The sequence below is a fragment of the Lichenostomus cassidix genome, chromosome 25 (genome assembly GCF_008360975.1).
Source record: "Lichenostomus cassidix isolate B80296 chromosome 25, HeHo_3.0, whole genome shotgun sequence".
NCBI lineage: Eukaryota > Metazoa > Chordata > Aves > Passeriformes > Meliphagidae > Lichenostomus > Lichenostomus cassidix.
In genome coordinates, this window is record NC_139505.1 from 2,358,944 (window position 1) to 2,380,164 (window position 21,221).

At 63.9% G+C, this 21,221-nt stretch overlaps 5 protein-coding genes across 11 annotated transcripts; 3 read left to right on the forward strand and 2 right to left on the reverse strand.

Moving 5' to 3' along the window:
- Positions 1–338: 338 nt before the first annotated feature.
- CHTOP (chromatin target of PRMT1) lies at positions 339–5,707 on the reverse strand. 2 transcript variants are annotated; one of them, XM_085082153.1, is made up of 6 exons: positions 5,530–5,707; positions 4,098–4,173; positions 2,671–2,821; positions 1,306–1,486; positions 1,079–1,216; positions 339–672 (listed from the first exon to the last, which is right to left on the reverse strand). In XM_085082153.1, exons 2-6 carry the CDS (start codon positions 4,160–4,162, stop codon positions 470–472), a joined length of 738 nt encoding a protein of 245 aa, XP_084938279.1. In that variant the 5' UTR covers positions 4,163–4,173; positions 5,530–5,707; the 3' UTR covers positions 339–469. The 2 variants fall into 2 exon arrangements, with proteins under 2 accessions (XP_084938279.1, XP_084938278.1); XM_085082152.1 differs by having other exon boundaries at positions 1,306–1,489; positions 5,530–5,705.
- A 1,060-nt stretch (positions 5,708–6,767) lies between these two features.
- On the reverse strand, positions 6,768–9,957 carry S100A1 (S100 calcium binding protein A1). Of its 4 annotated transcripts, none has more exons than XM_085082175.1 (3): positions 9,938–9,957; positions 7,153–7,301; positions 6,768–7,053 (listed from the first exon to the last, which is right to left on the reverse strand). In XM_085082175.1, exons 2-3 carry the CDS (start codon positions 7,291–7,293, stop codon positions 6,910–6,912), a joined length of 285 nt encoding a protein of 94 aa, XP_084938301.1. In that variant the 5' UTR covers positions 7,294–7,301; positions 9,938–9,957; the 3' UTR covers positions 6,768–6,909. The 4 variants fall into 4 exon arrangements, with proteins under 4 accessions (XP_084938301.1, XP_084938298.1, XP_084938299.1 ...); XM_085082172.1 differs by lacking the exon at positions 9,938–9,957 and adding an exon at positions 8,726–8,894; XM_085082173.1 differs by lacking the exon at positions 9,938–9,957 and adding an exon at positions 8,623–8,767.
- Positions 9,958–10,915: 958 nt separating this feature from the next.
- On the forward strand, positions 10,916–12,148 carry S100A13 (S100 calcium binding protein A13). 2 transcript variants are annotated; one of them, XM_085082170.1, is made up of 3 exons: positions 10,916–11,064; positions 11,418–11,597; positions 11,959–12,148. In XM_085082170.1, exons 2-3 carry the CDS (start codon positions 11,445–11,447, stop codon positions 12,091–12,093), a joined length of 288 nt encoding a protein of 95 aa, XP_084938296.1. In that variant the 5' UTR covers positions 10,916–11,064; positions 11,418–11,444; the 3' UTR covers positions 12,094–12,148. The 2 variants fall into 2 exon arrangements, with proteins under 2 accessions (XP_084938296.1, XP_084938297.1); XM_085082171.1 differs by having other exon boundaries at positions 10,924–11,146.
- Positions 12,149–12,671: 523 nt separating this feature from the next.
- Positions 12,672–15,266, forward strand: S100A14 (S100 calcium binding protein A14). Its single transcript, XM_085082169.1, has 4 exons — positions 12,672–12,800; positions 13,027–13,122; positions 14,244–14,390; positions 14,471–15,266. The coding sequence occupies exons 2-4, from the start codon at positions 13,090–13,092 to the stop codon at positions 14,588–14,590; spliced, it is 300 nt and encodes a 99-aa protein (XP_084938295.1). The 5' UTR covers positions 12,672–12,800; positions 13,027–13,089; the 3' UTR covers positions 14,591–15,266.
- Positions 15,267–17,606: 2,340 nt separating this feature from the next.
- S100A16 (S100 calcium binding protein A16) lies at positions 17,607–20,880 on the forward strand. 2 transcript variants are annotated; one of them, XM_085082155.1, is made up of 3 exons: positions 17,607–17,723; positions 19,575–19,736; positions 20,286–20,880. In XM_085082155.1, exons 1-3 carry the CDS (start codon positions 17,715–17,717, stop codon positions 20,448–20,450), a joined length of 336 nt encoding a protein of 111 aa, XP_084938281.1. In that variant the 5' UTR covers positions 17,607–17,714; the 3' UTR covers positions 20,451–20,880. The 2 variants fall into 2 exon arrangements, with proteins under 2 accessions (XP_084938281.1, XP_084938282.1); XM_085082156.1 differs by lacking the exon at positions 17,607–17,723 and adding an exon at positions 19,025–19,211.
- The last annotated feature ends 341 nt before the right edge of the window (positions 20,881–21,221 follow it).

Below are 21,221 nucleotides of genomic sequence, written 5' to 3' on the forward strand. Positions count from 1 at the left end.
CAAGGAAGTTTTCCACCTGCTCTAATCCCATGGGGATTTGTGGTGCAGAACAAGAGGGTCTGAGTGTCTGGAAGGAAAACAACCAAACTCAGGCTCTTCCTGCTTTGGCTTCAGGTGGGTTAAACTTGGTGATCCCACAACATACAAGGGCTGATCCCAAAAATCCAACAGCAGATCCCAAAACGCAACAAACCCATCGCAAACCCCAACCACAGAGCTCCAGAGGCACACAAAGACCTGGTCCCCCACGGATGCATCCCTGGCAGAGGATTCTCCACAGCAGATCCATCCCATCCACGTTTCCTCGGGGAAAAACCGCCAAAAAGATGCCCCGGGAGAACAATCCAAAAAAAGTTTAATACAACAGAGAGTATCAAAACATCGAAGAACACACTAAGTCTGCATTTTCCATCGGGGATTCCCGCCGCAGCTCCCGACGGCACAAGCACCCCCCGGCAGTCCCTGCCCCTCAGTCGGTGGCCTCGGGATCTGTCTGTGCCATGTACGCGTCCAGCTCGGCGTCCAGGTGTCCCTTGGTCTTGGACATGTAGGCGTCCAGCTGGTTGTCCAGCTGCTCCTTGGTGAGTGCCGGACGTGCCGAGCCTCTGCCGCGGCCCCGGCCTCTGCCACGCCCGCCGAAGCCACCCCTGCCCCTGCCGGCCATGCCGCGACCTGCCGGGATGGAGAACATGTCACTCCCTGCAGCCGAGCCTCTCCCGTCCCGCTCGGCTCCACGGGATGCTCCTGATCCTGTGCAGGTGTTTGACTCGTGGCTATGCTCCCAGCTCTTCCTCGTCCCAAGAGTCATCAAAGAACTATCAGGAGCTTCCCCAGGAGTTCTCAATCCCAGCCCCACAAGAACATCTGGCTGCAAGACTAACACCCCCCAAAATCTGGCTCCTGGGCTTCCCCTCCCACCCCTGCTTCACTTCTGTTTCACTGTTAAAAACAACCAGGTCTTGGATAAATGGTTTGAATTCCAGGCTTGGAATTTTTGGGGCTGCAGGTTCCACAGCCCTGCCTTAACCAGGAAGGATTCCAGCTGAATTCCTGTTATTCCCAAGGCCTGGGCACTCACCTCTGCCGCCGATCCCGCCCCGGCCCATGGCGCCCCGGCCCAGGCCGCCTCTTCCCGGGCCCCCACGGCCCCTGATCCCTCCTCTCCGCAGGCCCATCCGGGGGGCAATCCCTCTCCCGCCGCGGAGCAGGGCTTGACCTTCAGTGGAGAACAGCAACAGAGGGGTTTCAGCCCGGGGAACAGCGTGGGGGCCGATGGGAGGGATAAAAAGGATGGCAGGCACTGACCTCGGAGCGTGACCCCTCCTCGGATCATGGCGCGGGCGCCGCGGCCCCGCAGTGCCCCCCTGGGCAGCCCCCGCTGTGCCAGGGCCAGCCCTCGGCCCCCCAGGGCTCCTCGGGTCAGCGTCCCCGCCGGCCGGCCCAGCCGCGCCTGGATGTTGCTCTTGCCGAGGCGTTGCTTCAAGCTCTTCTGGAAGAGAAGAGTCGGGAGGGACAGGAGTCATGCAGCAATCTGGGACTGGGGGCACGACACAGCGTGGGATCGGAATGATGTGCTTGGAATGGAGGGCTGTGCCTGAAATCCAGGCCTGCATTCCCACACAATCAGCCAGGGGTTTGTCCCACTGCTCCTCGCGGGGAAGGTGGAGCTGGGGTGGGAATTTAAGGGTTGGCAGCGACTGGCAGCGACTGGCGCTGCCGTGGGACTGTGAGGTGAAGCACTCGGCAGCTCCCCGACCCCGGGATGAGCCATTTCTCTGGAAAAATAGAGAGGAGACATCAACAGCCAGCACCCAACACCCCACGCCAACATTAACAACCCGGGAATGACAATGTGTTACTTATCCAAGGCAAAAAATGGAGTTTGCTGCAAGTCCCTCCTGGGTATCTCATTTTTAGGATCACAGAATGCCCTGAGCTGGGAGGGATCCATCAGGATCATGCAGGACAACTCCTGCCCCTCCACAGACACCCCAAAATCCCACCCTCTGTCTGAGAGTGTTTTCCCAACACTCCTGGAGCTCCTGGGGCTGTGACCATTCCCTGGGGAGCCTGTTCAGTGCCTGAGCCCCATCTGGGGAAAGAACCTTTTCCTGAAATCCACCCAAACCTCCCCTGACACAGCTCCAGCCACTCCCTGGGGTCCTGGCCCTGCACACAGGAGCAGATAGGAGCTGCAGATCCCTAAGGTCTCCTCTCAGTCTCCTCTGTCCCAGCTGGTCACACCAAGTACCCTCAGGCACTCCTCACAGAGCCCCTCCAGACCTTTCTCCATCCTTGTGTTCCTCCTCTGGACACCCTGCAACACGTTTTTTACACAATCCCACAACCATCCAGCTTGGAAAAGACCTCCCAGACCATCAAGTCCAATCCCTACCCTGTCACCAGCCCAGGCCTTCCCTGGACATTTGCAGGGATGGAGACTCCAAACCTCCCTTTCCAATGCCTGACCACCCTTTCCAGGAGGAAAAAACTCCTGCTGTGTCCAACCTGACCCCCTTGTTCTCCTGGAGAACAAGAAGCTCCCCCAAGCCTCCTCTTCTCCAGCAGCTCCCCACACTCACCCTGCATCCCATTCCCTTCGTTGGCCTCTCTCTCCTTCCGGAGCTGCTTTTCCACATCCTGCAAGGCCCAGCTCCCCTTTGCCCTCACCTGTTTGAGCTTCAGAGCTGCCTGCACAGACGGTCTGTTCTCCATCTGCTGGGCCAGGCGTCTGTTTCGGGCGCTGGCCAGCTGCTGCTGCTGCATGGTGGCCCGGATATTCACCGGCATCGGCTGTTTGTTCTTCAGCATGTTAGTGAAGCTTCAAGGTCGAATAAAACGGGGTTTAATTAAAGCTTAAAACACACAATTATCGGCATTTTATGGTGCTCGAGTGGGGCTCCAGCTCCCATGAACCTTATGCAAAGAGTGGTACTTATGGGATTACGGATTCCTCGCTGGCCGCGAGGACTGGAAAGGCAGGAATGAGGTGGAAGTTTCCAGTGGGAATGAGAAAGCTAGAGGTTAGTGGGTTTAGAGATGGCAGAAGGGGTGACAACCAGCAGGAAGCAGGGATGGCTGTGACAGGGGGGAGAAACAAGACAGCAAAAGCCAAATCGACCCCCCAAAAAAATCTGGGAAAAGCGTCGAAATTCCAGGCCAGGAGGTAGGTTGGAAAGACACCATGATCAGTGTCCTCTGGCACCAGGTTGGAAGGGATCATCTTAAAGCCTTTTCCAACCTTAACAGTTCCATGATTCTGCAAAACTCCACCACCCAGAGCATCTCCTGAATTCCACCCAGCTGTTCTCCTGGAACGAGGCCACTTTGGAATAAATCAATTCAATTGAATAAATTCCCATTGAAGAGCAAACGCGCAGCGAGATGGCAAATAAAGCTCCTGAGCAGCAGCCCAGCAGCTTCCTGGGAGCTGGAGGGCGAAATTCACCCCCGAAAACGAGGAACAGAGAGGGAATGTGCCAGCAAGGTGTCCCTGAGGCCAGGCCACACCTCCCTGCAGCACTGCCGGAGCAGAAGCTGCCCCATCCTGAGAGATTTAACCCCAAAGTGCTCAGCGGGAGAGCGGGACACCCGTTAGTCACCACAGAGGAGCCACACGGGGGAAAACCCAGCGGAATGACCCACGGGGAGAGCTCGAGGACAGAGAGAGATGGAGGTGAAGCGAAGCTTTTGCCTCTTACAAGACCCAGGAGGGCCTTCGGGCCGTTTCCAGGGCCGCTGCCGGCCTCTTACAGAGCCCACCCGGGCGGGCGGGACCCTCGGGCGCGGCAGCAGAGCCAAAATACCAATGTCAAAACATGTGGGAGAGACAGGGAGGGTGTGAGGTTGGTCTCTGCTCTTACAACACATCCCACCGGATTTACGAGGCGAATCAACACTAAAAACTCGGAGCAATCCCTCCGGAATTTGGCCCTTTTAACCTTGCAGGGGTCGGAGGGTAAGGCGGGGGTGAGGCACCCGCTCGCTCGCCGAGGTTAAAGGAGGGCGGAAACCACGGTGGGTTTTGGATTTGGATAGTGAGAATTAAGTAAAAAAAATGATTTCTTAGGAGCTGAAGGTGCCGTTGGCTTCCTCACCGCTCGTTCAGAGACATCTTGGTGGTGCTCTTTAGCACGACCTTCGGTGCTGACTGTGCAGCCATCTTCAGAGAATCTGCAAAACAGGGCCCAAAACACAAAATTCAGACCTTTATGATCCATTTATACCATGAAATACTAACAATTCCCTCCATTCTGCCTCCCTGGGTGGAGGAAATCAAGATTAGGGCAGGTTATGGGCAATATATTCATTTATTTTCAGTGGTTTTGAATCCTCTGCCAGAATTTTGCAGTTCTGATTCTGGGATTTTTGATGTTTCCTATTCCTCTCCCAGTTTTAATAAATCAGAGAGTTCCTTTATTTCACCCTTAGCAAAAATTTATCTTTTTATAGTCAGTATTTCACCAAAATTAGGAGGAATAATACAAAAATCCAGCAACAAGACTGAAACCAAATCCCATCTTCAGAGCAAAGATGCAAAACAGAGCCAAAGACATTAAATTTATATGCTTACTATATATATTTATAATTAAACATTAAAAAACCTCCATTCTATGTGGAGAACCAAGAGTGAGGTAGGCTACAGGTATTGTATTTATTTATTTTTAATGTTTTCTAGCCCTCTAGAAATAAACCAGAGAGTTACTTAGTTCACCTTCAGTAAAAAATTATCTTTTTATAGTGAATATCTTATCTTTTTTTGAGCAATAACACAAAAATACAGCTGCAAATAGCAACCAAATGCCTTCAGCACAGTGACACCTCCACATTTCCCACATTTTTAAGCATTACCAGGATGCAAACCCCAATTTCAGCTGCACAGGGCACGAAATTGGGAATAAAAATCTCAAGATGATGCTACAAAAGCATCGTATCCTCCAAAACCGTCGAGGTTCCACCTGCCTCAGGGCAGGGATTTAAATCCCCCCTCAATGCTACAGAAACATGCTGAGCTCCAACCCCCGAGCTCTGCAGATCAATTTATTAATTAATTTTATAATTAGCAGCACATTTAACGGGTGGATGACGGGCGGGATGCCCTCACACTGTAATCCCCCCAAAACCCCGGTTTATTGAGAGGATTTACAGCCAGAAATTGATACAACAGCCGTATTCCCGTTTTTAATTATATTTTAACAATTTTAATTTAGAGCGGCTTTTTCAATATGAAGTGGTTTTTAAAGTGTTTTTCGTCCTGAGGGAAAAAAAACCGCTCCGCCCCCCTCAGCTCTGACTCCCGGTCAGGGACCTGAGGGGACCCCCGGGCCGTGAGGGGACCTGAGGGGACGTGAGGGGACCCCCGGGCCGTGAGGGGACGTGAGGGGAACCCCGGGCCATGAGGGGACCTGAGGGGAACCCCGAGCCGTGAGGGGACCATGAGGGGACCCCCGGGCCCTGAGGGAACCCCCCGGGCCTCAGGAGCGCCCCCGCCGCCGCCCCGCCCCCGCGCAGCCGGGCCGGTCAGCTCACCGAAGCACACGGTCGCCAGGTCTCCGGTGGCTCCGGCGGGCGGGCGGGTGAGTGCGGGGCCGGTGTGGGGCCGGCGCGGAGCCGGGGCTGGCGCTGAGCTCCGCCCGCTCCCGCCGCCGCCGCCGCTTCTCCCTCAGCCGCCCGCGACAAAATGGCGCCGGCGCCGCGCCCGCCCCCGCCGAAATGGCGGCCGCGCGCTTGGCCACGCCCACTGCCGCCGCGAGCCCCCCTCGGTGGGCGGTGATTGGTGCTGCCCCGGAGGGGGCGGGGAAAGGGGCGGGGCCGAGTGAGGGGCGGGAACGATCTGGCGGGAATCGGGGCTGTGTCCTGGTGACGTCATGGAGAGGCGGTGTCGTCATGGGATCGTCATGGGATCGTCATGGGATCGTCATGGAACTGTGGGATCGTCATGGAACTGTGGGACCAGGGAGTCCTGGGATCATGGAACTGCGGAATCACGCAGTCACATGATGGTGGCATCTCGGGGCTCTGCAATATTGTGGAGTTGTGAATTCCGTGTGGGATTTGTCAGCCCCATTGTCAATCCCACTGCCTTCGAATCGTCATTGAATCATGGGATTGTAGAGCCACGGAGCTGTAGCATTGTAGAATGACAGAAACATGGAATCCTGGAATTGTGTAGAATTCAGGGGTTATGGAATTGCGGGGTGGGAAGGGATCTGTAGAGATCATCGAGGATCAGGACACCCCTGATGTCCCAGCATGTCCCCGGGAACATCGTCCAGCTGCTCCTTGACCCCTTTCCCGTGCCCGAGCAGCCCCTGTCCCGATGTCCATCCCATCCCACGGGGCTGATCCCGAGCCGGGCTGGCGGGCGGGGGATGGCGCTGGCGGCCCTGGCGGAGCCCTTGGCCACCATCCCATCCCACCAGGCAGGGAGATTCCCAACCGGTTCCTCCAGCGCCGCGGGCGCGGTGCCGGCGCCTCTGGAGCCACCTGCAGCAAGTCCCGGCCTGTCACCCCCTTCCCGGATCCCAGAGCTGCCGTGTCCCACCCCCCGACGCCGGCCGGGATCACACGCCCTGGGGTCACCGTGCCCCGGGCGAGCCGGGTGGATCCCAGGGTGGAGCCAGGGGTGTCCCCAGGCACTTGGGGTGACACAGAGTGGCTTTTCCCCGTGACCCCGCAGTGGGAACATTCCCTGGAATGCCCGGGGGGTTGCAGGGGGACAGGGCAGGAATCCCGACGCCGGGAATGAAGGAGCTGACAGCACACCGCGGGCTGGGTCGGTGCCTTTATTGTGGAGCTGGATCCCTGCGGGATCCCCTGGGAATGCTGCGGAGCGGAGGGAGTGCGCTGGGGGGCGGCGGGGGGGCTCTGGATTTTGGGAATCCACGTCCTGCTGCGGCCGGAGCGGGGTCAGGCGTTCTCCCAGAAGAAGGTGTTGCAGGCCACGGTCAGGGCGGCCACCAGGACCACGAATTCCTGGAAATCCACCTCCCCGTCGCCGTTCTCATCCAGGTCCTGCATGATCTTCTCCACAGCCCCGGCATCCTTCTGGGTCTGGGGGAGCACAGGGAGAGCCCTGGGGCTGGGCAGCCGCTGCTCCCCCGGGGAGTGGGGGACAGGGAGACCCCCAGGCCCCGGACTGGTCCCAGTTACCTCCAGGAAACATCCCAGCTCGCTCTGCAGCAGCTCCTTCAGCTCCTTCTTGCTCAGCTTGTACTTGTCGCCCTCCTTGCCCGAGTAGTGGTGGAAGACGTTGATGAGGGTCTCCATGGCCCCTTCCAGCTGCGATCCCATGGCTCGGGCTGCGGGACCCCCGGCACGTCACCCGCCAGCCCCCCCGACTCACTGCCACCCCCCAAACGTCGCCCACCCCCGGGCCGCGGCCCTGCTGGGCAGGACTGGGGGCTCTGGGGGGTCGGGGGGCTCTGGGCGGGGGTTTCGGGGGGACAGAGGCACCTGTGCTCACCTGAGCTCCCCGCGCTCCGAGTGCGCCGCGCGGCCCGGCCGGGCACGTTAAATAAGCTCCAAGCCCCCTCCCTCCGGGAGGATCCGATACCGGGGCTGGACAGCCCGGCTGGCACCGCCGGCCACCCCCGCGGGGGCCGGGCGTGGGGGGCACAACCCCCCGGGTGACCCCGGGCAGCAGCTGCAGACCCCGCGGGCAGGGACAGGGGGACAGTGCCACTTCGGGGGGCTCCTCGTGCCCAGCCTGGTGTGCCTCAACACCCCGGGGATGGTTCGGGATGCGGCGGGCAGCGGGGAAACCGGGAAATCGGGAGGGTTGGGGTCCCTGCTGGGGTCAACCCCCGCCGGCATCCCCAGGGACCCCCAGGTGACCGCGGTGGCCACGCTGTGACCCCGCGGTGTCACCGCCGGCATCCCCCATCTGTCAGCGCCGCGGGGCTGGATCCCGGGCCGGGTCGCTGCTCGGCCCCGCTCCCGCCGCTGATAAAGGTATCCGGTGTCCTCCGCCTCGCCACGGGAGCCAGCGCGGCCCGGGGGGAGCGGCGGGGGCTATCGGGTGACTCCGCGGGCCCCCCGCGCGCTCAAAGGCCTCTTGTCCAGCTGAAAAGGCCCCACAATCCCGAGCCGGACGTTGCTCCAGCAACGCCTCGGCCAAGAAACCGGATTCCGAGCTGGCCGGGGCGATGCTGATAATCCCGCGGATCCCGTTACGGCCCCGGATCCGCCCGGGCTGGACCCCCGTGGCCTCCCCGGCTCCGGCATCCCCGGAGAGCTCGGCCCTCAGATTCCTCAGCCCCAAAATTCCTCAGCCCCCAAATTCCTCGCTCCCCCTCGCTGGGAACCCCCCGGGGGTTGGGACCCCCAAACAGGAGCCGCATTTTCGCAAGAGCCGGGAGGTGCCGGGCTCTCCATCCCGGATTCCAACCCTAATTTGGGGCTAATTATACCCTGCTCCCTCCATTCCCATCTCCCGCGCTTCCTGTGGTTGGGAAAGGCTGAGGATGGGCCCTGCTGGGGACCCCAAAACTGCCGGTCCTGGGGGGCAAATCCCCCCCACTGCCCGGGGAATGGGGTCCTGGGGGGTCCTGGGTGGGATCCCAGCTGGAATTGGGAGTCCCGGATGGCAGTGAGGATCCCAAACGGCAGCTCAGGACACACCGCCCGTTGGTGGTGTGGGGCAGCAGGGGGTTTGGGGCTCCAGGAGGGGTCAGACCCCGAGCCTGGCGGTGGCGGGACAGCGCAGGACCCCGGTGGCACTCACTCGGTGTGTCCCTGTCCCCGGAGCGGCTCGGCAGCGGGCAGGACTCCGGGAAAGCCCGGGAAAGTCAGCTGCTCGTGACAGGGACAGGGATTGCCCAAAAATATCCCAACGCCACTCCCTGCCAGCCAGGGACAGAGGGGACAGAGCCAGGACCGCCGGACAGCAGCAGGGCCAGAGTGTCCGAGCGCTCCTGAGGGCTTCGGCTGCCCCTGAGAGCTCCAGCTGGACATTCCCGGACCCCAAACCCTTTGGGCGAGCAGGATCAGCCCCGCAGCGGCATCGAGGTGGCCCAGGGGGTCCCGGGGGGTCCCGGGGGGTCCCGGGGGGTCCCGGACCCTGTGGCTGGGCAGAGCTCGCCCGGCTGGCAGATTCCCAGCACTCTTTCCAGAGCGAGGGACGTTCCAGGAGCTTTACACACAGCTTGGAACAAGTTCCAGCCTCCGCGGCTCCCCTGCTCCGCTCCGACCCAGCCAAACCAGTCGCTCCAGTTCCCGCGCGGGGCTGGGCCCACCCTGTCTCCCCGTCCCATCGCGGAGCGCTGCAGAGGCTTCTCCATCCCGGGTCTGGAGTGGGCGGAGCGGCGTGGCCGGGCTGGGGACACCGCGGTGGCTCTGGGCACCTGCTGTGCCCCACAGTCCCTCCGGCGAGGCTCCATGGGGCCAGCAGGGGCCACTGCCGGGCTGGGCATTGAGGTCACCACTGTCGCCATCCCTGCTTGGGGTCCCCAACTCAGACAGGTTGTGGACAACCCCGGGAGCAGGACATGGAAGTGGACACTGAGCCCCTGGGATGGACACGGTCACTCTGTCACACGGGGTCCTGTGGTCCTATATGGCCAAAGTCCCTGTATGGTCCCTGACCCTATAAGGTCCCTGTCCCTATATGGCCTCAGTCCCTATACAGTCCCTGTCCCTAAATGGCCCCCATCCCTGTCCCCAGATGCCCTCAGTCCCTCTATGGTCCCTCTCTGGTCCCCTGCTGGCCCTGCTGGGGTCCCCAACGCCAGGTCACCACCCCCTGCCCGTCCCCATGAGGATCCCAGGCTTGACTCAGAGGTGCCTTTCCTGTGTCCCTGTCCCTGTGGGGTCACTGCAGCCTCTGCCCCCTCTTCACCCCTTCCCTGCTCCCCGAATTCCACGGCCAGGGAGTCACGGGCCCGCCTGGCTCCGGGGCTGGTGATTCACCCCAAACCTGTCCCCGGGCCTGACTCACCCGCCGGTTTCCCAAGAGACCATCTCGGTCCCCTGACGTGGGGCTCGGCGGACGTCCCACCCCTGTCCCCCCGTCATCCCGGGGCCGGATGGGGCTGCAGGAAGGCAATTCCTGCCCCGTGAGCTGGTGTGGCGGCTGTGGGGTGGGGACAGGGCCACCCCGTGCCCGCGGAGAGGTGGAGTGAGTGTGTCAGGGCTCGGCACTGGTGACAGTGACATCGTGCCGGGGACCTCCCTGCCCTCGGACCCCAAACACCGCTGGCATTTTGGGACCCCAAATGCCCGTGTGCTGCCCTGGGGGGCTGCTGGCTCCAGCCTCGCTCCCTGTCGCGCCTGGGGGCGAGCTTGGGGACATCAGGGACAGTCCTGGGGTCGTGTCCGGGTTCCTCTCGGGGTGTTGGCTGCAGCTCGGGGTCCCCGTGGGAATGTCGCTGCCACCGGGAGCCGCTCTGTCTCCAGGTGGAAACGCGCCAGGGCTGCCATGTTAAAAATACCCGCTGATTAAAGGGGAGCGCTCGGGCCGCCCAACCCCCTAATTAATTTGGATTAATTAATTTTTACAGAGCCCACTATTAATAGGGATGATGTCAGCGGGCGGCTGAGTCACAACTCTCACTCGGTGCGGGTCGAGCCGGGCCCTGGGTCGGTGGCTCTGCTGGGGAGGTGGCAGGGATGTGACAGGGAGGGGAAAGGGCGCTGGGGTCACAGCCTTGTCCCCAGCGCTCCCCCAGCCCTGCGGGGAGCGACTCGGGGGTGACACCTGCCCTGCCTCCCCAAAACGGGGGCTCAAAGTGTGAATTCAATCATCTCGGAGGTTTTTTCCAATGATCCGAATGATCCCGGGAACGATTCTCGGGATGGTTCTGTGCGCGGTTCGGTGCCAGCTCCGGTGATGCTCCAGCCCGGGGGATTCTCTGCCCGCTGTCCCCTGCTGTCCCCACCGGAGCTCCCCGGGCGGTTCAGCCCGGGTTTGGTGCGCTGCCCGCGCGGGGACGGACGGACGGACGGACGGACTGACGGACTGCCGGCGGCGCCCGGGCGCTGTCTGCGCGTCCGTCCGGCCGCACCAGGAAACCCAACACCGGCGCGGGGGGGACAAAGGCTGCGCTGTCCCCTCCTGCGGCGCAGGTATAAAACCTCCCGAAACCTCCCCAAACCTCCCGAACCCCCTGAAAACTCCCGGGGGCCACGACCTGCCTGCAGCTAGTGGGTAAGTGGGGAATCGCTGCCCGCAGCTCCGGCCCCACCCCGGCCATGGCAGCGGCGCTGGGGACCCTGATGTCCCCCCGTCCCTGCCCCGTGTCCCCCATCCCGGCTCCCGGCCCGGGTGGCAGCGGCGACACCACCGGGACTGCCTGGCCGTGGTCCTGCAAAAGCCCCGCGACCCTCCTGAGCGCGGCCTCGCTGGGCTGGGGAGGGGGCGAGGGTCACCCCTGGGTCACTCCCTGCCTCCGACCCGCTCTGGGCTCCTGTCCCTGCAGCCCGTGGCCAGCGGCGTGTCCAGCGCGATGGCCGCGGCCGAGCTGACCGAGCTGGAATTGGCCATCGAGCGCATCGTCACTGTGTTCTGCACCTTCGCGGCCAAGGAGGGCAGGAAGGGAACGCTGACGGCCGGAGAGTTCAAGGAGCTGGTGCGGCTGCAGCTGCCCAACCTGATGAAGGTGAGGGGAGGAGCAGCACGGCGGGGTGCCCTGTGTCCCCCTGTGTCCTCCTGTGTCCTCCTGTGTCCCCCTGTGTCCCCCTGAACTGGGGAGCTGCTCCCAGTCTCCCGGGATTCGCAGTCAGGAGCAGATCCTGCTTATCCCATCCCTGGCTCGGGGGATCTGGAAGTGTCTGAGCATCCCATTCCATCCCCACCCCGGGAAGTGTCCGAGCCTCCTGTCCCCATCCCGGACTCTGGGGACCGGGAAGTGTCCGAGCATCCCACTCCCCATTCCGGGATTTGGGGACCTGAAACTGTCCGAACCTCCCACCCCATCCCCATCCCGGGAAGTGTCCGAGCGTGCCGTGTCCCCTCGGCAGGATGTCCCCTCTCTGGAGGACAAGATGAGCGAGCTGGACGTGAACAACGACGAGGAGCTGAGGTTCGGCGAGTACTGGCGGCTGATCGGGGAGCTGGCCAAGGCCATGCGGAAGGAGAAGGCGGGGAAGAAGTGATGGGACAGCCGGGGACACTCGGCCGACGTGGGGCAAATAAAAGAGGTTTCCCCGAGCCTGAGCATCGCTGCTGTTTTTGGTGGGCTCCTGATTCGGGCCGCGCTGGGCACTGGCCACTTGCCACTTGCCCGTGGCTCTGGGATGGATGGGGCTGTTCCCAAATTGCCCTGATGCTGGTCTGACTTTTGGGGTGCCACCCTGCGCCCCACAAACACCTTCCTGCCGCACTGGGGGGTGGGTGGGGGGCAGAGCTGTGCCTGTGGCCGGGGTGGGGCTCGGGAGATCCCCGGCAGCGATGCCGCGCTGGCCACGGTGGCCACCATGTCCGTGGCATCAATGCCCGTCCTCCCCGGGGTCTTGGGTGGCACAGGGACACCTCCAGCGGGACACCCTGGCTTGGGAATGTCGCCATTCCCAGCGCTCGGATCCCAAATCCCGGTGACCCCCACGGCCGTGGGGCAGCCCCACCGCGGGGTGACCCACCGGGGCTCGGTGGCATTTCCCACGCGGCGCCGCGGCCGCGCCAGGCCCGGCTGGATGGGGAACCGTCGGTGTGGCCGGGAAGGAGGCGTTTCCCGGCCCCACGCTGGCCCCGGGCCAGGCTCCCAAATGAGACGCCTTGCACCACGGAGCTCCCACTCACACCTCCCCGGTATAAAACCCCGGCCCGCCGCAGCCCGCGCACACCCGGGACAGCCGCGCTGCAGGTAAGTGGCCCTGCCGCCCCACGGCACAGGGGGCTGAGCCCTCTGCTCCCACGCTCGGCTCTGCCACGACTTGCGAGGACGCCGGGGACTTGTCCCGGCAGCTCCGCCGCCGCATCCCGGGGCTCCTTCCTCGCCCTGCGCGCAGGGATGAGAAGGAGTCCTGGCGCTGGAGGAGGAGAAGCTCCCCCCGAGCCCAGAGCTGAGCTTGGCTTCCTTCCCCCGCCAGCTCCCCCGGACCCGCCGCACAGAGAGACCCCCGGCGCTGCCCCCAGGAGCCGCGAGGAGCACCATGGGCCAGTGCAACTGCCGCAAGAAGCGCAAGGTCCGGCGGGGACACCGCGACACGGGGCGGGGGTGACCCCACGGGGCCCTGGGACTCAGAGCCACCCCGAGCGGGAGCCGCTGGACGAGCCGGGGGCTGTTTTGGGGTTTGGCAACGCTGGGTGCTGAGGAGCCGCTTGAAAGCTCGGGGAACCAGGCAGCTTCGTCCCGCTCGCCCGGACTGACCTTCGGGAGCTGCCCGCGCTCCCTGCGGCCTCTCCGAGGATGCCCGACGGCAGAAAAGCTCCTGTTTTCCTCGGCTTTCAAACGGGAGGGGCGCAACCCGCACCCTTTTGCACCTGCGGAGGATTTGGGGCGCCGGGCTGAGGCTCTGGAAGCTGCCAGGCTCTTCCCGATGGGATCACCGGCTGTGGTTTTCACGGCGTTTCGAGGGGAAACCGCAGATTTGAGTGAATCACCGTCGTTTCCCTTAAACGGAGCCGCGCGAGTGGCCGGGAGCGGCCGGGAATCGGGAACGGGGGTCGGGCTGATCTGTGCCCCCCGCCCCGCCGGGGATGGGCTCTGGGGGTGGGCGAGGGGCTCCGGTAGCTGCCGAGCCCCATCCCGGCGTCACCGCGGCACTGAGTCACACTGCCATCGCCACTTGCGCCCAGGAGAGGAAGAACCAGTCGGGACGGCGCCGCGCCGGGGGGTGGCGAGAGACGCCGGGGTGGCTGAGCCTGGCGGGCCGCGGGCAGGGACAGCCCTGGGCCAGCACGGCTGGGGGTGACAGCTCCGGGGACAGGGGGTGGCGGCTGGAGGGTGCAGCACAGCCGGGCAGGGGTGCAACAGCTGGATGCAGGGGAGCAACAGCTGGATGGTCTCACATCTGTGTGGAGCTGCCTTGGACCCGCATGGGGACAGTGGGGCTCACAGCTGGATGGGGTCTCACATCTGTACGAGGGGAGCGTCTCACATCTGCACAGAGTGCTGATGAGGAGATTTACCGCAGATTGTGGAGGAGTTAAATGTTTGCTCAGGGAGTGTCCCTGAGCTCGGGGCTTGTCCTGTCCTCCCGCGGGATGTCCCACCCCTCCGGGGAGCTGTCCCACCCCTGCGGGGAGCTGTCCCACCCCTCCACGGCGGTGTCCCCCCCGCCCTCACCCTCTGTGTCCCCCGCAGGACGGCCAGGAGCTCACGGACGTGGAACGGGCCATCGAGACGGTCATCAGCCAGTTCCACTGCTACGCCGTGAAGGGGCAGAAGGAGTACCTGACCCCCAACGAGATGCAGGACCTGGTGGTGCAGAAGTTGCCCAACCTGGGCAAGGTGAGGCCAGGAGGAGCTGGGGGGGGTCCGGGCTGTCGGTGAGACCCCCCAGCCCCCTCACCCCGCTGTTCTCCCCGCAGTGCGTTGGACCCCTGGAGGAGAAGATCGAGTGCATGGGAGACCCTAACGAGGCCAAGCTGGAGTTCGGGGAGTACTGGGACATGATGGGCGACGCGGCCAAGGGCTGCCGGAGGAAGTAGGAGCTGGTGGGGGACGGGAAGGCGCCCAAGGCCTCAGGCTCTGCTCCTGGATCCGCGAGAGGCCGCTGGGCCCGGGGATGCGCCTGGGAAAAAAGCAACGCCGCTCCTGCCGGGTCTCACCTCCTCCCGGAGGAGGATTCCATCCCCGGCTCCATCCCTGCCCTCCCGGGCTCTCCTTCCCGTCAGGAACGCTCCCTTCCCGCCCCCAGCTCTGCTCCGCGCCGGGGGGAGGTGGCAGGGGGTCCTGGCCCTGCTGCAGAGCCACCTCTCTCCGTCCTTTGCTCCAGCACCTTCACCCCTGGGCTCGTCCCTCCCTGGACACCTCCGGGTTCAGCTCCCCCGGAGCACCGCAGCGAGAGGGACTGGAGGTGGGGGTTGTTCCTTTGTCCCCCCAGGCCTGTGCCCTGTCCCCTCACGGCACCTCCAGGGGCATCCTGGGCTCCAGCATGGCCGCGGGGGCTGCAGGTGGCCAGGGTGGCTTCCCCGCCCTCCCCCGGCACAGAGCCGGGATTTTGGGGGGCTTTTCCGGGATGTGCAGCCCTCCCGGTGCTCCCCATCCCCAGGGATTCCGGCCCCCGGCTCGGGGCTGGGGAGGGTTGGGATCAGCTTGGGCCACTCGCGACCATTTTTGTATAAATTAATAAAGGAAAACACTGGAAAAAAAAAATACCAAATCAACCAGGATGGGGTGACCTCGTTTGTCCTTGGGGGCAGAGGGGAAGTGGGGGGCAAGGGAGGGTCGGGGCCGCAGAGATTGGGGGTTGGAGCATCGTTTTGGGGTCGGGGCTGCAGAGATTGGGGTTGGAGCATCATTTTGGGGTCGGGGCTGCAGAGATTGGGATTGGAGCATCATTTTGGGGTCGGGGCTGCAGAGACTGGGGTTGGAGCATCGTTTTGGGGTCAGGGCTGCAGAGATTGGGGTTGGAGCACCATTTTGGGATGTGCAGGGATGAGGATGCTGTGTGACCCCTCTGGGCGTCCCAAGGCTCTCCACAATCCCAATTCCTGGTGGTCCCCACTGTGCAAACCCCATAGCCAGGACCGTGATCCGGACAGGGTTTTGGGCTGGAGGGAGCTCAGGAGAGATCCCAAAACCCTAGGCGAGTGAGATCCCAGCCGTGCCGGGAGAACGTGGGATTTGGGTGTAATTACAGCGAATTGGGAAAGAGTAAATCACACCAAACTGTGCCTCACCATTGGCTGCGGCGCTGAGCATGGAGAGTGAGGAAACGGGCTGGAGAACCCGGTTTGCCCACTTTTCCCCGGCCAGACCATCCCCGCCGAGCCTGTGGGCACCCTGGACCCCAAAAAGGAGTCTCCCAAAAAGGGAGAGGTTCCGTGGGCGCCTCAGCAGCGCCTCGGTCACCTGGTGAGGGAGAAAACCAACCCCAAAGTGATCCAAAAGCCGGGAAAGGTGATAAGAAGCGGGCTGGGCAGGGGACAGGGGACAGGTCCTGCCGGCAGCGCGGCTCGGCCACAGCCACCCTCTGTCTGCTCTCACCCTGGGCTGGATTTCACAACGGGAATGACTATTTATTGTTCCTTCCTTGGAAATAAATACATGGAAATTAAGCAGAAAGGTGTGGCGTGCGTTTAATTGGAGACAGGAAATGTGTCAGGTTGGGGTGATCGGGGGGAAAGGGGAGCCAGGGCTCCCCAGTCCTCTTACCAGCACATTCCCAAACGTTCCTGGGAGTGGGGATGCTGCTCCTGTCCCCGGTGTGACACTGAGGTGTCGGGAGGACAATTCCTGCAGCGTGAGCCACCCTGGGTGAGTCTCTGGAATGTTCTGGATGTGATAGGAACAGCTCAGCCGTGCTGGGACAGAGACAGCAGCAGGACCCCCATCCTGGAGGTCACCAAAAACCCCCAAATCCCACCCTGGGACCCTCAGAACAGCTCCCGCGGTGCGGAGCTCATCCACGGGACACCAAACTCCTCCTGACCCTCCAGCCGGACAGGGGTGACCCCAACCTTCCCGGGGTCCGGCGGGCTGGGAATCGTCCCGGGCTGGGCTGGGAGGGTTGGCGCTGCTCGGAGCGCTCGCACACGCCCTGGATGCCTTGTAAAAAGAAGGGCCTGGATGCGGTTGTGACATCTGCCAGCAGAGCAGGGCGATGAAAGGCCGTGATTCAGGCGTGAGCTGTTTGCCTGCAGGGTCCGGGAGGGATTCCCACCCTGCCGGGATGTTGCATCAACGCCACGACACACCGGAGCATCTCGGCGCAGAACAGGTTTGCTTCCTCCCGACCGAGATTAGGAAGAGGCCAGGGGAGAGCTGGGATGACACGTTTTTTCCGGGATGGGAGTTCCAGAGGTCCTGGGAGCAGGTGGCTCCTGCCTGTAATAAATCACCTCCTACTTTGCATCCTGAGATCGGCCCTTCCCGATAAGGCCTGGATCTGATCTCGGCATCGAATCGCTCTGGGAGACACCAGGCCTGCAATTTGCTGGGAGGATTAATTACGGATGGGACTTTACCAGTTTTACCTTTGCCAGCTCCCGGTTTTACCAACACGTTCCCAGAGCGTTTTGAAATGTCCAAGTGCTGCTCACAGCCCTGCTCGGAGCTCCCAGACCTGTGTCAGCCCCTGCCGCCCACCGAACGAGCGGTTTTGGCTCAAACAAATGATATTTTGGCTCAAATAAAGGATACTTTGGCTCAAATAAATGATATTTTGGCTCAAATAAAGGATGTTCCGTGCCCTGCCGGGCAGATCGCGGTGCCTGGGCTGGGCTGGAGTGGTGGGACGTGCTGGGGGGTGGAGGAGCTGGGCTCTCTCGAGGATGGATGGATGGATTTGCAAACCATTCCAGGCTGGAATTCTGTGCCTGCTCCCCACTTCGGGGTGTCCCCAGACACCTCCCGGCCCCCCAAACCTCCGGCAGCCCCCGGGACGCAGCCGGGGCTCGGCGGGTCTCTGCTCGCACCGACCCGTCCCGGTGTTGCAATCGCAGGGAGACATTTCCCAGGTAAGCCCCAGCCTGGGAACGCCCTGGGAACGTCAGGGAGGGGTGGGAGCCTCCTTAAAAACCCGGCTGGGCCGGCGGGATGGGTGCGAGGTGAGCAGAGAGCGGCGACATCGATTCCCGTGGGGCCAGCGCGGCGACAGACGGACACAGCATGACCCAGGTGGGGCTCCGGCGGGAATTCCCGTTCCACCGGGACGGGGAGCCGCGGCCTGGGCAGCCTGGCGGTGCCGATTTGGCTGGGAGCAGCCCCGGGATCCGCCGCGGCAGGCTGGGGGTGGAAATTCCTGGAATCCTTGGGCAGCTCGGTGAGCGGCGCTGGGCTGGAGGGACCTGCCGGGGTCACCGGGGTCACCGGGATGTCCGGAGGGATTCGAGAGCAGCCACGGAGCTTCCCGGCCTCCGGAGAGCTCGGCCTGGGCTGCCAGCGGGGTCTGAATGCTGGGAAAGGGGGATTTGCCGGCGGGGATGGCAGGGAGTGCTGCGGCCATGTGTGTCCCCAGTCTGGACATTAGTGGCCAGGCGAGGAAGGAGAGAAGGACGGGAAAGGAGTGGTGGCACCGCGGTGGCGGGAGAGGAGCCACCGGAGAGTTCTTCCTGCCCAGACCACCCAGCTGGCACTGAGTCCCACCGCGGCGGCAGTGTCCCCTTGTCCCAGCGTGGCACCAGTGTCCCCTTGTCCCACTGTGGCACCGCAGTCCCCATGTCCCAGCACGGCACCAGTGTCCCCGTGTGCCACCCCGCGAGTGTCGCCGTGCCCCCGGCTGGCCCCGCGGCTGTGCCGTGAGTCAGCGGCGGAGCAGCAGCCGCGCTGCCCCGAGGATGGGCTGGGCGCTGGTGGCAGGGGACTGGCGACACCGGCTGGGGACCTGGGCGAGCGCGGGGGGTGGTTTGGCCCTGGTGCTGCCGAATTCCTTCAGTTCCTGGGCCGGGATGGGAATGGGCTGGAGCTGGAATCGCCCTGAGCAGCTGGGACAGCCCCAAAGCCACCCTGGTGCCACCACCCCGAGCTGGGGACAGTCCCCGGCCCTGGGATGGAGGAGTGACCCTGGGCCGTGGCAGCACAGGGACAGGGATGGCTCGGGAGGGCACACGTGGGGACAAGGACGGGAGCGCGGCGAGCCTGGGGCTGAGCTTGGTGTCACCACCCAACGTGCGACATCCTCGGCCTGGGGCTGGGCTGGGCAGGGCAGGAGCAGCGCGAGGAAAAGGGACAGGAGCCAAGGTCCTCCCTGCCCCAGAGAGCAGCCAGGCTGGGGACACCCTCTGGTGATGTCCCCAGAGCGGGGACAGTGCTGGGCACCCCTCTGGGTCCCATGCATCCCCCAAGATCCCCGTGGTCACCACCGCTGTGGTCATCGCTGTCCCCTGGGCTGCAGCAAACCAGTCTGGGACACCAGGGAGCGAGTGACCTCAGCTCCCCCCAGCCCTGCCACCGAGCGGGCAGGAAGGAGCAAAGTCCTGCCAAGGTGACGCAGTTCCTGTCCCCTCCTGGCCGGGATGTGACACGGACCATCCTGCCGGGCCCAGCGTAGGAAAAGCAGCTTCCTGCGGGGACAGGAGGGACAGCCGGGGCTCGGGGGGGCTCGGCAGGCCGGGACCTGCCAGCCGGGCTGTTCCCGCAGCCGTGAAGCAACAGGAGGGCTGGCAGGTAATTCCTGCCCTGTGCCGCCGCTCTCTCCCAGCCCCATTCCTCCCTAATGAGCCTGGGAACGAGCGGCCGCGGCCCTGGCGCTGCTCAGCCCGCGGGGGCGGCGGGCCCGGGGGGCGGGCGGGGCGGGCACAGGTGGCACCGGGCAGGTTTGGGGCTGGCGCAGGTGGCGGAGAGGGTTTTGGGGGTGATTCTGTACGAGGAGCGATGCGGGGAGATGAGATTTCCCCCCGCGCCGGGTGTTCGCCTTTCCGCGCGGTTTTGCCTGTTTTTTGGGGGTTGTGGAGACCCCCAGGCTGACCCCGAGCGATGGCCGCGGGGACAATCCCCCCTGACCCGGCGGTGTCTCGCTGACCACCGCAGGCGGCGATGGCGCAGTGCACGGAGCTGGAGTGGGCAGTGCAGGTGCTGGTGAACAACTTCGACAAGTACTCGAGCCGCTGCTGCTGCTGCAAGAACCCGCGGCGCATCAGCAAGAAGGACTTCCGGAAGATGCTGAGCCGAGAGCTCAACCACATGCTGACGGTGAGCGCGGGGGCGGCGGGGCTGGGGGCTCCCAGCTCACCTGGGGGGCTCCCGACTCACCTGGGGGGCTCCCGACTCACCTGGGGGGCTCCCAGCTCACCTGGGGGGTCTCCCGACTCACCTGGGGGGCTCCCGACTCACCTGGGGGGTCTCCCAACTCACCTGGGGGGTCCATCTCACCTGGGAGGGTCCTGCTCCTCACCTGCCGGGGTCCTCCTCCTGACGTGGAGGGTCGTCCTTCTCACCTGAGGAGGTCACACCCCCACCCCCCCCACCCCCACCCCCACCCACCCCCCACCCCCCCCCCCCCCACCACCCACCCCACCCCCCCCCCACCCCAACCCCCCCCACCCCACCCCCCCACCCCCCCCCACCAAACACACCCCTCACCTGCCCTCCTCACCTGCGGGGGTCTCACCCCTCACAAGCGAGGGTTTCTCTCCTCACCTGCCGGGCTGTCCCCGCCCCTCACCTGGGGAAATCCCCCTCCTCACCTGCCGGGCTGTCCCCGCCCCGATGCCGGCCTGAGCGGCCCCGCTGTCCCCGCAGGACACCGGCAATCGCCGCGCGGCCGATAAGCTCATCTGCGACCTGGACGAGAACAAGGACGGTCGCATCAGCTTCGAGGAGTACTGGACCTTGATAGGTGGCATCGCCAGCCCGATCGCGCAGATCATCCGCCAGCAGGAGCAGAGTGTCAAATTCACCAAGTAGCCGCTGCCGGACCCTCCTGGACCCTCTGCTCCTCCTCATCCCCCGCTTTGTGTCCCCCCGAGCCTCAGGGACTCCCCAGGGCTCTGCCGAGCAGGATGGGGTCGGGCTGGCTGGGATTTGGGATTCGGGGTCACCTCGGGGGTCTCCTGCCTGCCCTGCCCTCCTCCTGTTCCTCAGGGAGCAGAGGGAGAAGCTCCTCCTCCTCTGGACAGGAATCCTGTCTGTCCTCAGCCCTCCGCCGGCAGAAATCCCATTTCACTCCATCCAGCCCCCCCGGATCTCCCCCCAAAGCCGGGGGTCTCCTGGGGCAAAGGCTGCTTTCCCTGCCCCGCTGGCGCAGCTCTGCCCTGCCCGGGGCTCGGCGAGCGGCGCTGTCCCCGCGGTGCCACCAGCGAGGTTATTTATTGCAGCAATAAAATTCGGAGGAGCAGCGGCTGTCGCTCAGGCTTTGCCTTCCCGGTGCGCCGCGGGGCGGGGGGATTGAGAGAGGGGGGTCAGCGCTGTCCCCGCCCTGTCCCCGCCCTGTCCCCGCCCCCCGAACCGCCACGCCTCGCCCGGGTTGGTGACAATGCCACTCCCGGCCGCCCGGAGCCACCACGGGGTGTCAGCAGACACCGCCAGCTCAGCCCTGCCCAGGCGCGGCGGGGTGGCTGCTGCCACATTTGTCACACGAGGGGCTCCGCCGTGTCCCCAAGGGTCCCGGGCGGGGGGGGACAGCAGCCCCACATCCGCTGCCCCTCAACCCCAATTCTTGTCCTGCACACCGCAGAT

What these genes read in the sequence shown, in the direction of transcription:
- CHTOP (XM_085082152.1), bottom strand. Translation starts at nt 4,162, where the DNA reads ATGGCTGCACAGTCAGCACCGAAGGTCGTGCTAAAGAGCACCACCAAG. An exon ending in AGGAGGGGTCACGCTCCGAG is followed by an intron (nt 1,217 to 1,305) that starts GTCAGTGCCTGC and finishes TCTCCACTGAAG; the next exon opens with GTCAAGCCCTGCTCCGCGGC. An exon ending in GGGCGGGATCGGCGGCAGAG is followed by an intron (nt 673 to 1,078) that starts GTGAGTGCCCAG and finishes CCATCCCGGCAG; the next exon opens with GTCGCGGCATGGCCGGCAGG.
- S100A1 (XM_085082175.1), bottom strand. Translation starts at nt 7,293, where the DNA reads ATGGGATCGCAGCTGGAAGGGGCCATGGAGACCCTCATCAACGTCTTC. An exon ending in AGCTGGGATGTTTCCTGGAG is followed by an intron (nt 7,054 to 7,152) that starts GTAACTGGGACC and finishes GTGCTCCCCCAG; the next exon opens with ACCCAGAAGGATGCCGGGGC.
- S100A13 (XM_085082170.1), top strand. Translation starts at nt 11,445, where the DNA reads ATGGCCGCGGCCGAGCTGACCGAGCTGGAATTGGCCATCGAGCGCATC. An exon ending in AGCTGCCCAACCTGATGAAG is followed by an intron (nt 11,598 to 11,958) that starts GTGAGGGGAGGA and finishes TCCCCTCGGCAG; the next exon opens with GATGTCCCCTCTCTGGAGGA.
- S100A14 (XM_085082169.1), top strand. Translation starts at nt 13,090, where the DNA reads ATGGGCCAGTGCAACTGCCGCAAGAAGCGCAAG. An exon ending in ACTGCCGCAAGAAGCGCAAG is followed by an intron (nt 13,123 to 14,243) that starts GTCCGGCGGGGA and finishes TGTCCCCCGCAG; the next exon opens with GACGGCCAGGAGCTCACGGA. An exon ending in AGTTGCCCAACCTGGGCAAG is followed by an intron (nt 14,391 to 14,470) that starts GTGAGGCCAGGA and finishes TTCTCCCCGCAG; the next exon opens with TGCGTTGGACCCCTGGAGGA.
- S100A16 (XM_085082155.1), top strand. An exon ending in AGCTCAACCACATGCTGACG is followed by an intron (nt 19,737 to 20,285) that starts GTGAGCGCGGGG and finishes CTGTCCCCGCAG; the next exon opens with GACACCGGCAATCGCCGCGC.